We start from the raw sequence: 14,099 nt of genomic DNA, 5'->3' as shown, positions 1-14,099 counted from the left end.
CATTGTGCTCACCCTGAGCTGCTGACTTTGGGGAGAAGTGTCCAGGTAGAAAGCATCACAGTAAGCACTGGTTGTCATTTACTGTCCTTAAATAAACTTCAGTTTCTGTTGCCTCCTAGCGATGCGCCTTTGATTATGTAATTTGATTTCTGTGAATTTCACTATCTTTATCTGTAAACTGGACACAATACCATTTTTCTTGCCCCCCCCGTCATGTTATAAGAAGTAAATGTAGCGCCTGGCTCAGTCCAGTGACGACTTTCCTATCTCTGCTGCACGTTTTTCACTGGCGTCAGCCCGGTTTCTCGGCGCTGTCTGCCGCAGAGTGCTCAGGCTGTCTGCCACGGTGCTGTTGCCGCGTCGTTCACAGCGTTAGCTGCGCTCCTTCTGTTTCAGTCGCTGCTGTTAGGCTGGGGGGCTGCATCGCATTGTTTTCTTTCTCTCTTTCCTCCATTCATAGTGAATTTTGTTGATACTAACATGCGGTTTCAGCAGGCTCTTCTCCAAAATTTGATCGTTAATTTAACAGAAAGTTATTTGTGAGAGTTTTCATAAATTTGTCTCCCTCCAGTTTTCCATTGTTAAGGCAACAGGTTTTTAAATTCCAGTGAGGAAACGCTTGATGTAGAAGACTTCTCGAAGTCCACGTTTCTATCTCCAGAGTAATAGAGAGCAGCTCATTCTGTGGCAAAGCTTAGCCTCTAATTTGCTGCTTCCACAGGCTAGGAACCTTCACTTTGCCTCTGATTTGAAGGGGTGGGTTTGAGTGGAGAACTCCTAAACTGGTTAAAAGAGAGGTTTCGCCTCTCAATTTTCTGTCTTCATCATGTTCTTATTACTTGAAAAAGTTACTAAGCTTACCCTAGTAGATATGGGTTATTCATAAAATATCAATTATTCTAACTTACATTACAAAAACATGAAAGTATAAAGGATGAGTTTTTCAGAACAGAAAACTTCAATTATTTTCTTCCTGAGCTCCAGGGAATCTTCTCAGTTGCGTCCCTTTTGGAACGGCCCCCGGGCCTGTCTGAACGTTCAGGCCCAGCTCAAGCCTGCTTTTGCTCATTTGCTTGAACTCAGCGTCTTATTTCTCCGGCTGATTGTGAACTGTGGTTAGGGCCCGTGCCTCACTCTATAATCCCGCAACAACGCCTGGCACAGTTTTGGGTACTTTATATGTATTCGGTATTTACTTGTTGGTTGATTTCTTGGGATCATTTTATTTAGAGTGTTATTTCACTGTTAATAAAAGGAAAGCAATCTTCAGCCTCTTCTTCCTTAACAGTTCTGGTGTTAGTCCCCATACTCTTCACATCCTAAGGTTAGAGATCATCAGGCCTGTCTGTGTGTACAGATTTTCAGAAGGAGATGTGCTGTCTGATGAAGTAACTCGATTGTGACCTCAGGGCAACGGTGCAGGCTTGGACCCACACCTGTGTGAGCGCCCACATCTGTTTTTGTTCCTTGGGATTTGTGTCTTTTCATTTCTTATCAAAAGGCTGAGTGCTTAACTGTAGCATTTTCTTTTTTTTTTTTTTTTGTATTGCTTTTTCTAGAGTTAATTTGTGCTGGTATTGTGGGTTTACTACTTTGTATTTTGTATTTTTCAGGTTTCTGTTCTTCTGAATAAATACTCTGTCCTTTAATTCTATAGGCTTTCTAAAATTTGAGAGTAAATTATTGATAATTACACTTAAAAATTCTTTATAACTGTTCAATGAATCTCAGTGACTTAACATCATAATCTTTTTCTCATAGCATTCCTATATTGTCATCTTCTCTTTGTGAATAGAAAAACTAAATCTATAAAGAAAAAAAAATTGTCAATTGCAAATCAGGACAGTGAGAGAGATAAAAACCAAACCTGATCTCCAGATTTGCAGTTCACTTACGTCTCTGTGAACTGTCATTCCTTCATAAGAGGTGCGGTACTGTGTGCTTACTAATATGATTCACTAAATTAGATCGTTGCAGTTAATGACAACTTAAAGGTTTTGAGATTTTTATTATTTCATTTTCCTGATAGGCTTGTTAGTCATTTTTTTCTTCATTATAAATACCCTCAAAACTTCAAGGGCTTTCTGCTTCACGTGTTTCTCCTTGTCCGTGCAGCTATCTGTACATGTTCTTCACATGGGGAATGGCAGGAGTCTGAGAGTACAAGCCCAGCCCAGCACATTTAAAACCTCTGCTCGTATTATGCCTGCTAACGTCTCACTGGCCAGAGCAAGTCAGCGGCTTGGCCTGACATCAGTGGAGCAGGCTGTGTACTCAGTCCACAGCAGGAGGCTGTGCAGAGGTACGAGGATAAAGGGCAAAGGATATCAAATACTATTAAGAGTGGAAAGCTGGGAGAAATAATCCAGTCTACCACTGTAGGGAAGCAGGACGTTAAAACAGTCATTAATTTGCTAATGTAAGTCTTGTGGACTGTAAACATGGGAACACTTTTTTCCCATGAGTAACTTAAATCTTATTTGACTACTTTGAAAATTCTCCGATGCTCTGAATTTCTTTCAAGAATGCCCCTTTAAACCAAAATTATTGTTAATGGAAATGAACACAAGTAGAGATGCTCAGTTCAGTGCAGTTCAGTCTCTCAGTTGTGTCCGACTCTTTGTGACCCCATGAATCGCAGCACGCCAGGCCTCCCTGTCCATCACCAGCTCCCAGAGTTCACTCAGACTCATGTCCATCGAGTCGGTGATGCCATCCAACCATCTCATCCTCCGTCGTCCCCTTTTCCTCCTGCTCCCAATCCCTCCCAGCATCAGAGTCTTTTCCAGTGAGTCAACTCTTCGCATGAGGTGGCCAGAGTACTGGAGTTTCAGCTTCAGCATCAGTCCTTCCAAGGAAATCCCAGGGCTGATCTCCTTTAGAATGGACTGGTTGGATCTCCTTGCAGTCCAAGGGACTCTCAAGAGTCTTCTCCAACACCACAGTTCAAAAGCATCAATTCTTTGGTGCACAGCTTTCTTCACATTCCAACTCTTGCATCCATACATGACCACTGGAAAAACCATAGCCTTGACTAGACGGACCTTAGTCGGCAAAGTAATGTCTCTGCTTTTGAATATGCTATCTAGGTTGGTCATAACTTTTCTTCCAAGGAGTAGGCGTCTTTTGATTTCATGGCTGCAGTCACCATCTACAGTGATTTTGGAGCCCCAAAAGATAGTCTGTCACTGTTTCCACTGTTTCCCCATCTATTTGCCATGAAGTGATGGGATCAGATGCCATGATCTTTGTTTTCTGAATGTTGAGCTTTAAGCCAACTTTTTCTCTCTCCTTTTTCACTTTCATCAAGAGGCTTTTTCGTTCCTCTTCACTTTCTGCCATAAGGGTGGTGTCATCTACATATCTGAGGTTATTGATATTTCTCCTGGCATTCTTGATTCCAGCTTGTGCTTCCTCCAGCCCAGTGTTTCTCATGATGTACTCTGCATAGAAGTTAAATAAGCAGGGTGACAATATACAGCCTTGACGTACTCCTTTTCCTATTTGGAACCAGTCTGTTGTTCCATGTCCAGTTCTAACTGCTGCTTCCTGATCTGCATACAGGTTTCTCAAGAGGCAGATCAAGTGGTCTGGTATTCCCATCTCTTTCAGAATTGTCCACAGTTTCTTGTGATCCACACAGTCAAAGGCTTTGGCACAGTCAATAAAGCAGAAATAGATGTTTTTCTGGAACTCTCTTGCTTTTCCCATGATCCAGCAGATGTTGGCAATTTGATCTCTGGTTCCTCTGCCTTTTCTAAAACCAGCTTGAACATCTGGAAGTTCACGGTTCACGTATTGCTGAAGCCTTGCTTGGAGAATTTTGAGCATGACTTTACTAGCGTGTGAGATGAGTGCAATTGTGCGGTAGTTTGAGCATTCTTTGGCATTGCCTTTCTTTGGGATTGGAATGCTAGTGATGTTAATTGCCATATGTGCTTTGAGAAAGAGGTAGAATTACTGATTGACTGGGAAAAGTGGAAAGTGTAGATGAAGAGGGGATAGATAGAAAACTGCCTTAACAAAAGAAAGCTTTCTTGCAAATAAACTGTTAAGCGTTATAAACTAAGCACTTGGAATTGAAATGAAGAGAGCAGAGTTAAGCTAGATTAAGTCACCGTATGGAGGCGGATTTCTGAGCCTCAAACACATCAGAAAGGCATTAAAATGTCTATTCTTACTTAGACAAGAAGGGAGAAAGTTCAGAGGTGGTGTGTTATAATCTCACAATTGCCTAGCAATCTAAGTCATTTCTAATATATTTTATAAGTTCATACAGAAATGAGTTTATATGTTAGAATTAATGCCCGTAGTGGAATGAATAGTTCCTTAGAAACCTTTTTCTTCTTGAAGTGATGCTTGTTGTGTCTGTTTAGCTTGCTAATATTTTCTCTTTTTTGTACTGCCTTGTTTCTTTCCTTGAATAGGGAGAATCTTTTCATTTAGAAAAATGGCGTCATTCACAACCTTTGTCAGGAATATTTCATAGAGGGGAGACAGAATTAACTTTGCTTGGGCTGGTTAGAAAGCTGTGGAGACTCGAAGTAGATAGTACTTTACTGCTGTGTGCATTGTGACAGTTGTATCTCCTTTACTGGATGAACAAGGACATTAAAGAAGTGTGTGGCAAAGCTGTGCAGCTTTAAGCATAACCTCGTCTACTTTTATGTCACTGAAATGAAAGTTCATTTATTCTCTGTTGTATGCACCTGGCTTTATGAGCAAATGTATTCATGGGAATATATAGTTTTTTTTTTCAGTGTTATATTTTTGATCATAGACCTGCGAGGTTATGGGCTCCTAAGGTTACAGAAATAATTCAGGGAGGCCCTGTGTGCCCACCACCTTGCTTCCCCTAATGGTGACATGAGGCTAATTTGTAATCATTGTCAGACCTTTTTTGCCCTCTTTAGTAAGCCTGCCTTTTTCAAATATCTGACTTTCTTTAAAGCAAGAACACCTCTATTGTGCCTGATCCTCTTTAGCTTTCAGAATTGTGAAGCATTGTGTAAGGATCCTTCTGTCAGTGTTGCTTTAACTCTTTACTACATTCCTCTCCATTTTCCCAGTTTCCAGATTGTACCGTGGATTGCCAAGGGGCTATGTCTCATCTGCTCTTCTGGTATATTGCTCCTCAGCAATCTAAAAATCTGCTCCTCCTATTGAAAAAATATAATCAGTTGAATATTCAGATTTCTTGTTTTGAGTTTATTTTGCTGGTGTTTGAAAACGTGAAAGGATTTTTTTTTTAACATCGTCTCTCTTTTTTTTTTTCCTTTTAGCCTGAAAATGAAATTTCTTCAGACTGCAATCATGTAAGTATGGATTTTCCATAATTTGCCATATGTGTTTTATGTATATGATGGCAGATATTAGGATGCTCTTCCTTTGTTCTGGGAAGCATAATGTTTTCTTAAATGCACTTACTCTTAACAAGAGAATGATTAACCTTATCTAAGGGCCATGATAAATCTACAAATAGTCCTCCATTGTAGAAACTGGCAAGCTCGGCCAAATAATACTTGTAAACGTAACTTTTTCTTCAGTTACAGCTGCCATGTGAAATTGTTTCTTTGTAAGTCAAGTGTACGATTTTAAGAGTTTTGTCTTTTAAAGTTATTTCATTTAATCATCATATAGTCATCTATTATGTGCCAGACACTGGTAGAAACTGGACACAGCTAAACACCTCGAAGATGGAGCCAGGTTCGAGTTGGCAGATAAGAACTCCAGAGATAACTGCAACTAATGCATTCAGTGTCATATCTGTATCTCCACATTGTATAAAGTCTAACGTTAAAAGGAGCTGATGTGAAATCACATCTGTGCAGAAAGTACCGAATGCTTCGGCAGAAGCCTGTAAGAGTACAGGGGGACACAAAAGTGAATTCCGCCCTGGTGGGTTGATGTCCGGAAACATTTAATAGTGGAGATGATACTTGAGTTGTGTCTTCAAAGAGGAGTAGTTATATATCTAACAGTACTGGAAGAAATCTCTCCGCCTCCACATTACTTGGTATTTTGAATGGGAGACTGCAAGGACAGAGAAGCAGATTGGCTGCTTAAGTTGATGACTTACTCTAGGTAAGGTCTAGATAGGCCAGAGATTTAAAGTAAAACACCAGGAAAACAGTGGAAGAAAACATGAACGGGGGGGTAGGGTTTTTAAAATATAACACAACCTCAAAAACTATTTAAAGGGGAAAAAAAAAAGATTTGTAAGTCTGATTGCATTACTCCTGTGACATCTTGTGATTCAGTTAACTGAATATTGTACTTGGTCACATTACCTGCCATTGACCATAGACACCACTGGACAGTCTTTGTCCTTTTTCCTCCTGCTTTAACCTCCATTTCCTAACTCAGTATGTGTTCAAACATTTGCCTCTGTTTCCTGTAATAGTCTGCGAAGCCCTTGAGATTAGACTGTGTGTAATACACCATCAGAAGTGCTAAGCAGATGTTTGAATGAGTCGGTGAATGAGTGATTGTATTCTTTAGTCATGGAGCGAAGCAGTCTGAGAAAAAGGCTTCTCCGTGTCCTGCATCATAGAAAGCCCCTGCTCTGTTTCTCCATCGGAGCAGAGTTTAAGAGCTCATTTTTGCTGCTTTTCAGAAATTGAATCATGTATTGAAATTTTTTAACTGAAGCTGCAAAGATAAAGTAATATTCAGCCCTCACCTGTGAATAGTAATGGCTTTAGGGATTTCATAGTTTGAAGCGTTGAAACAGTTGTGTAAAACAGACCTTATCATGTACTTGTCAAGTTGAGGGTTTTAGAGGAATGAAGAAAGATACACTTGGAAATTAGGCTCTGGATGACATTCCTTCATAAAAAGCATGTGAAAAGCACTGTTGGTTGTGAAATCTGTAACTTAGCCTTCCAGTTCTGAGTTCCTGCATTAGACTTTTTGATTTAAGAAGAAGTTGACATGTACATCTATTTATATTTTCTTGGAAAAACTCTTATCAGGAATTTTCATTTTAATTTTTTCTTGACTTAAAAAAATTTGTCCTTAAGTAAAAATAGAAAAAAGTATATGTTTGAATGGTAGTGCTTTATTTTGTTTCCACATTTTTTGCTTTTATCTATAAATACAGTAACATTTTAATCTTACTTTTTTGTTCATTAACTGAAGTGTAAATATGCTTTATCTGACTGTATACTAACGTTAAATTTCATGCTGTTCTGAGTTGTTTGTTTGCTTTTTGTGTTCTTTTCTCTTGTACCTAGTTGTTGTGGAATTATAAGCTGAACCTCACTACAGATCCAAAATTTGAATCTGTGGCCAGAGAAGTTTGCAAGTCTACAATATCAGAGGTAGGTGGTGAAAGAAAGAATTCTGTGGCTCTTTAATGACCTGAAAGAGAGAATGACATCTGTTGCCCAGACCAGCCGCTGAGGGAGGAACGAGAGACTCAGTTACTCTGCTTCTCTTGGCATTCACACATGTCTCGGTTCAGAGATAGACCAAGGCGGGGGTGCGTGTAATTAGACTTCTTTTTCTTCATCTGCACTCGCAGTAGGATGCTGTTGATTCAGGCAGGTTGGAAGTCAGGCTCGGTTTGTCCCCAGATGGAGAATACAATCACTCCTGTCATCAGTGAGTGCTCTCACTCATTGCACAGTCTGCTTATGGCGTGTCAAGGTGGTTTCCCCGGGAGGCTCATAAGCAGTCCTAAGTATTTTGGCTGTGCACATGGGCCAACTGAACCACAGAGGCATATGCTCCAAATAAGAGTTAGCATTATCATAGGTTTGTGAAAAAGTTATATATATTGTTATAAATGGATATTACGTATAAAGACAAAAATAATTACTGAAAATGTGTATAATATTAAATGTATGCTAATTGGTGATATTTTTCTATTACTTCACTTGGCTCAGTGTAAATATCAAATGATATTAGTGGAAATTGTGGTACTGAAAATTGTAATTTATTTTCTATTTTAGAATTAGTGGTAGAAATTCTATGAAGTTGGGGATTTCTGCATACTGAAAGAATCACAAAGGAAATAATTGCTACTTTTCTATCAAAGTTAATAATCAGAGATCTTGCATTGTATAGATTTGTCTCCAAACTACCTATTTTTTTTTAATATGCTTATTTATTTGACTGCTCTGGATCTTAGTTGTGGGATCTTTAGATGTGACATGTGGGATGTAGTTCCCTGATCAGAGATTGAAGCTGGGCTCCCTGCATTGGGAGCTCGGAGTCTTAGCCACTGGACCACCAGGCAAGTCCCCTCACTACCTCATTGATGACTTAGGACCATCTTCTCCTGAGCTCTTAGGGAACACCCTACTCCAACCAGGTAAGTCCTCAGCTTATGTACCTCACTTAGCTCTTTATGGGATCTTGGAGAACCTGGTTTCTTCCTCAAGCCTTCTACTACTGAATCAGATATGCTTTATTCTTTTAAAGCAGTGACCCTTCTTCAAATATGTTGGGGCTTCAGAATAGGATAGCTTATTTTAAATCTTTGATGTTCAGCTTTTAGATTCAGTATTAGGTACCTCAGACTCCCTTGGCTCACTATGTGACTAACTATACATTCCAGTTTGAGTGCCATGTGGAGATTTAGCTCAGAGAATCTGCAGATTCTTCAGAATAACTTCACTCTTTGTTGGTTTTATCTATCTGTATTTGTAAAATGAAACTGTTGGGACTTCCCTGGTGGTGCAGTGGTTAAGACTGCTTCCACTGCACAGGGCTCAGGTTCAGTCCCAGGTCAGGGAACTGAGATCCCACATGCTGCCTGGGCATAGCCAGATAAGTGAGTAAACAACACTGGCTTCCTTGCAGTGTGTGTGCTATGTTATGGCGCTCTTTTAATCTTTTGGAGGATGTTGTGGTTTCATAACAGATTCATGTAACAGGGGTACTTCGCCCTCTATAGAGGGAGATCATACTGCAGTCAGAAAGATTAATTATCAGGAAAAATAAAACATGTTATTCTACATTTCCCTCTTCTCTTTTAATTTTGGAGTTTTTCTTCCAAGGAGGAAAACAGCATCATAAAAATACTGAAGACTGCAAACCGAACTTTTTATTTACTCTCCATGATTGAGTCAAATATTGTCTGCTTTTCTCTTGCATTATGTCAAAAGTAGAGGCACTGTAGTGTTTCTCTAATGGTTTCTTAAGAATCTGCTCCCCAGCCACATCAGACTTTACTTCCATTCATAAATATGTTGATGAGTTAATGCTGTTTTTCATTGTTATTCTTAGAAGTTTTTTTGTTTGTTTTTAAACTTCTCTCCAATACAGTGGTTGGAAAAAAGCATAAAATTTTAATTCAGACACTACCTCTGGTTGTAATTGGTGGTGGACTAAAATACGAATAGGTACAACATCTCTGTGTTTCAGTAAAATCTCAAGTGATTGAAGCTAAATATACATTTAATTCAGGCTTTAATTCAAACTGTCTAGCAGTCTTTCTTCAGATTTTTAAACCATCGATTGCCTAGTAGAGCCTGTCTGAATACTTGCTCTTCATTGTTTTAAAAACCCAGGTGTCTTCCAGTAGGCCTGTTTTTTCTCATGCAGGGCTTTTTTCATTAGTTGAATTATAACCACTGAAATTTTTAAGCAGTTATTTCTCCTTTTACTTTTGAAACTTATCTCTGTTTTACTTTTAAAAAAAATCACAAACAAAAAAGCCCTTTTCTTGGAAGTACATTTATGGCCCTCTTCTTAGGCATCATCAAAAAAAAGAGCCCAAGGTTAAACTGAAAGAATTGCATTCAGCTTGTTGACTGTTGACGATCTCTCCTGCCTCTTGAAACCAGTGTGAGGCTGTTTAATTTCCCAAGTTTGCTTCTTTGAAAATAAACACAATTTTCTCTCTTGAACTGAGTCTGTGACTTGCTCTGAATTTGATACTGGGGTTAGGCATGAAGAGACCCAGTGGCTTATAGGACTATTAGTGTGTGGTGTGTCCTTCACCCTGTGCCTTCTGGAAAAGGAGATTGTATTTGTCTTATCAAGTGTACATATTTACCAGAGGTGGTATAAGAATGGAGAATGGTCTCTGTTGGTCAGAAAAAACCCAACGAAACATTCCCTTCTCATTTATATTAAAAATAAACATTTACATATGGCTCCTTCCTCTTGTCAAAACTGTCGTTTTTGTTTGTTTTTAATTTCTCCAAATGCAGTAGGCGTTTTCCAAACAACCCTCTGTGCTTTATAATTCAACCTTAAAACCCTGTAAGTAGATTGCACTTTTTATGATTGAACTTCAACATTTTTAGCCTAATTTCCTTCCTTAGCACTTGTGGTTTTGGATGCGCTTTGCAGAGACACTACCCATGTGGGGCCACTTTTGCTTGATCCACTAGACCATATGTCTAAACGACCCAAATTAGAATTGCAGTGGCCTTCCCCTCCCTGGACTTCTTGCCAGACTGCACTGAACATCATTTTTAAACATGTTTCTGTTTCAGACCACAGTGGTGAGGCTGGGAGTCTACTCAGTTAAAAAACTTGCCCACTTCCTTTTCTACTTTAATTCTGCTCATCTCCATTAGTTAGGCCTTCAGTGTTATTTGCAAATTGCTGTTGATGACAACTGCAGAGACACATTAAGTTGAAATTTATTTGCCAGATGTTAGAAATGGAAAGTAAATAATCTGCCTCTTTACAGAGTTAAATCCTTCACATTTTTTCCTTCTCTCGTACCTATTTTCTAAGTAAACTAGCACTACGGAAAAAAAAAGCCCAAACCCATAGTTAATTCAGAACACATTAATGTCATGTCAAGAGGTAAAATAGTACAACCCCCCTTTAGTAATTAGGCTTATCTAACAATAATAGTTTGCTGTGTAGGTTGGCATGAGATAGCAACTGGACTTTAGTTCTGCACCTGTTTTTCAGACCTATGCCTTAGATTAATCTTATCAGTATCCATTGCATTCTTTGCATGGGTAATGGTAATTCTCAGTAGAATCATTTTTAAAAGAGATGTCAAAAACTCTTTTCAATAAAATACATTTTAAGAAATTTTCTCAATAAACTGAATTTTTTTTTTAAAAAAAAAGCTGTTTTACTTCATTTAAACCTGGATTTTACCTACGCATTTGTTTATGTATTTTCTTGCAAAACACATTAATAAGATATTTCCTAGGAAGCGCAAAAGTCTTAACAGCATAGCACACACACTATTTTCTTTACAACAAAAGCATTTCTCAGTGTTTTCCTTTTCTTTCTTTCAAGAAGAAACAAGAAGATGTCATTCTCTCTTTCATAAAGGTGGTTTGATAAGAGAATAGAATGCTTTCCTAAAACAGCCACTTTCCTTTGAGCAGATCAAAGAGTGTGCTGATGAACCAGTTGGAAAAGGTTACTTGGTTTCTTGCTTGGTGGATCACCGAGGCAACATCACTGAGTACCAGTGCCACCAGTATATCACCAAGATGACAGCTATCATTTTCAGTGACTACCGGCTCATCTGCGGCTTCATGGATGACTGTAAAAATGACATCAACATTCTGAAGTGTGGGAGCATTCGGCTTGGAGAAAAGGTATCTCTCTCCTTCACTGGCTTCACCAAAGGGATCTTACAAATTTGATGAATGAACAGCTTTGTATAACTGGCATGGAGAAGATTTAGAGCTGGCGCTGGACTCAAAGTTGAGGTCCAGACAGCCCTAGTATCTAAGGCTAGTTTGCCTGTGGATGCACTGTATCTGTTTGTAACCAAACGTTTCAATACTGTGTGGGGAAGTAGAGGAATTAATATCTGCTAAGATTACTATTACCTTCAAAATGCAAAACCAGCTACCGCTTCTTACCTGTAATGTTCCTCTGGAAAAACTTTCTGTAGTTCTTGAGGGAAAAGTAGTTGGATTAGGCGAGACTCAAGTTCTCTAACCTTTCTTACCATACCTCACTGTTGTCTACAAAAATTACTTAATAAACACACCAGTACAAAAGATAGCATATTTAAATATTAGAAAATTTTAAAATATGTGAAGGGTACTTCTAGCTTGCCAAAAGAAAGGTACTCTGTAAATAGGATATGTGTTATCTTCATGTCAGAACTAGTTTTAGTAAAGACAGGAAAGACACTAACTCCCTAGTTTCTTCCTCCTTAATTATATGTGATCTTCCTTTGTTCTTACTGGTCTGTTGTCCAGAAGGTCACAGTGGAGGATCAGTCAGGTTTGTGCCTAATCCGTTTGGTCAGCAGAAGTGAAAACTCCTGAGAAGCAGTAGGTGTCGGCGGGAGAGGTAGCTGAGAGCTGTGGATGGCATCAGCTATTAATTGCCGCTGCTCGTTAATCTGCTGTTTAGGGAGTACGAGAGCAAAACCCATTTGTCTCCTTGCCCTCTGTTTGTTCAGGGCACTGCTTGCAGGCTTCCATTCTTGGCCGGGACGTGGTGGTAGAATTCTGGAACTGCACACACCAGTTCAGATGAAGTTTTGAGGGCTGGTCATTGTCTGGCTGTCACCAAATACCCTTTGCTTCCAGCGCAAGGCTCTGGCCCTTTCCCAGGGCACCTGAGTCGATCTTGAGAGCTCTGTGGACTGGCATACAGCTTCCAGGCAGCTCATGAGAGGCCAGTTTTAACAAAGAAGACTGATTCTTGGCTTTCCCAACACATTGTAGAAATGGCACAAAAGCACGTAAGTCACCCTGATAATTCAGAAGCTCCTGTGACTCTATTTATAGTGCTGAGGATTAATATCCAATTCCATCTCACTCTTAAAAATCTTCACATAAGTGTTGCAGACACTTTTCAGGGATCAGTGATGGCACATTGTCATATTTGTGGTCAGTGGTCCGTGCTGTAGGACAGACCGTTACCATCCACCTCTCCCTACAGTAGCTCTTCCCCATTGCCCACCAAGATAGTTGCTCACTGGCTTCCCAGTAGCGATCCGGATTGTCCAGATAAAACCTGCTTTTGGCTGTGTGTACGAGTTACTAAATCTGTATTGACTTGAACAGTGGCAGAAAATAGTAGTGCCAGAGCCCCAAGATGTGACAGTGAGTGTTGATTTTTCGGCTTTGTTAGAATAACAAAAAATGTTATATGGGGCATCCAAAAGCACATTTTTGTAATTTTCCTCTTTTGTTTTACCTGCTAGTGAGATGAATTTCTCTTTATACCAGGCCCTCACCTTAGCACCCTAGAGGGGCTTCTGAAAAAGCATGTTCTTTTCTGCATGTGCGTATGTGCGCACGCATGCATGCATGCTCAGTTATGTCTGGCTCTTTGTGACCCTGATTGTAGCTCACCAGGGCCCTCATGCTAATGCTGCAGCCAGGTTTAAAAATGATAGCAGTCTGTCTTCAGCCCTCCCTTGCCTTTTCTAAATATAATTGACTTCTCTGAAGTCATGTTATTTAGATATGAAAATTATTCTGAAAATTAATAAATCAGCTTCTGACCACAGAAGAGAACACACTCATCAGTTTTAAATTTGTTTGAAAGACTGAAGCTTGCAGCCTCCTCTGTGCCTGGCTTTCAGCTGACCTCCAAAAGTCAGAGAAGAGGGCTCATGGTTAATCTGTTAGTGCCCCGCCTCTTGTATGGACAGGATTTGAAAACATAATGATTTTTCTCAGAATATTAGAATATGTAAATTTTAAAAACAAAAGTTATATATTTAATAAAACTTGGAATTTTCTAAATAAATATTTTTTAATAATTATTTTTAAAAAGAAAAAGCAGATCTTTGAAAGTAAATGTAAATGATTCATATCATCTGAAGAGAAAGCAGAATGTGACATCCAGTACAGGAACTCAGCTGTGGACATGTGCCTCCTTATTACTCCTTTTATACTTTTCACTCAGTAGTTGTGTCATTCTTTCATTCTCGCCTTTTAAAACCAACTGCTGTGAATAGTTCAGAGGTTCTTTCTGTCTCTATCTAGAGAGGTAGATCACAAAAAAACATCACAGATGTTGAAGTGGAGAATAGTTAATAGCAGAGATGAAAACTGAGTTCTTGCCCGTTTTCCTGATTTGTGTTGTCATTCTCTGGTCTTTCAAAAATATATATATTTTAAAGCACAGGATGTATGGAAGAAAAAATATTACCTGCTGAGCTGCTGAGCACTTGCATGGACACTGTATACTGGTGC

At 39.2% G+C, this 14,099-nt stretch overlaps 1 protein-coding gene across 1 annotated transcript in view; it reads left to right on the top strand.

The window, feature by feature from the left end:
* Nucleotides 1-14,099, top strand: part of GLG1 (golgi glycoprotein 1) — a 119,948-nt gene that overhangs the window by 67,456 nt on the left and 38,393 nt on the right. The window contains exons 2-4 of the mRNA XM_068991775.1: nt 5,283-5,315; nt 7,236-7,322; nt 11,313-11,528. Of these exons, the coding sequence (XP_068847876.1) occupies nt 5,283-5,315; nt 7,236-7,322; nt 11,313-11,528 (336 nt within the window). The remainder of the gene's footprint in view (nt 1-5,282; nt 5,316-7,235; nt 7,323-11,312; nt 11,529-14,099) is intronic.

The sequence above is a fragment of the Capricornis sumatraensis genome, chromosome 20 (assembly GCF_032405125.1).
Source record: "Capricornis sumatraensis isolate serow.1 chromosome 20, serow.2, whole genome shotgun sequence".
NCBI lineage: Eukaryota > Metazoa > Chordata > Mammalia > Artiodactyla > Bovidae > Capricornis > Capricornis sumatraensis.
The sequence above is the reverse complement of the archived record's forward strand: the minus strand, read 5'-3'. Positions and strand labels throughout refer to the sequence as shown.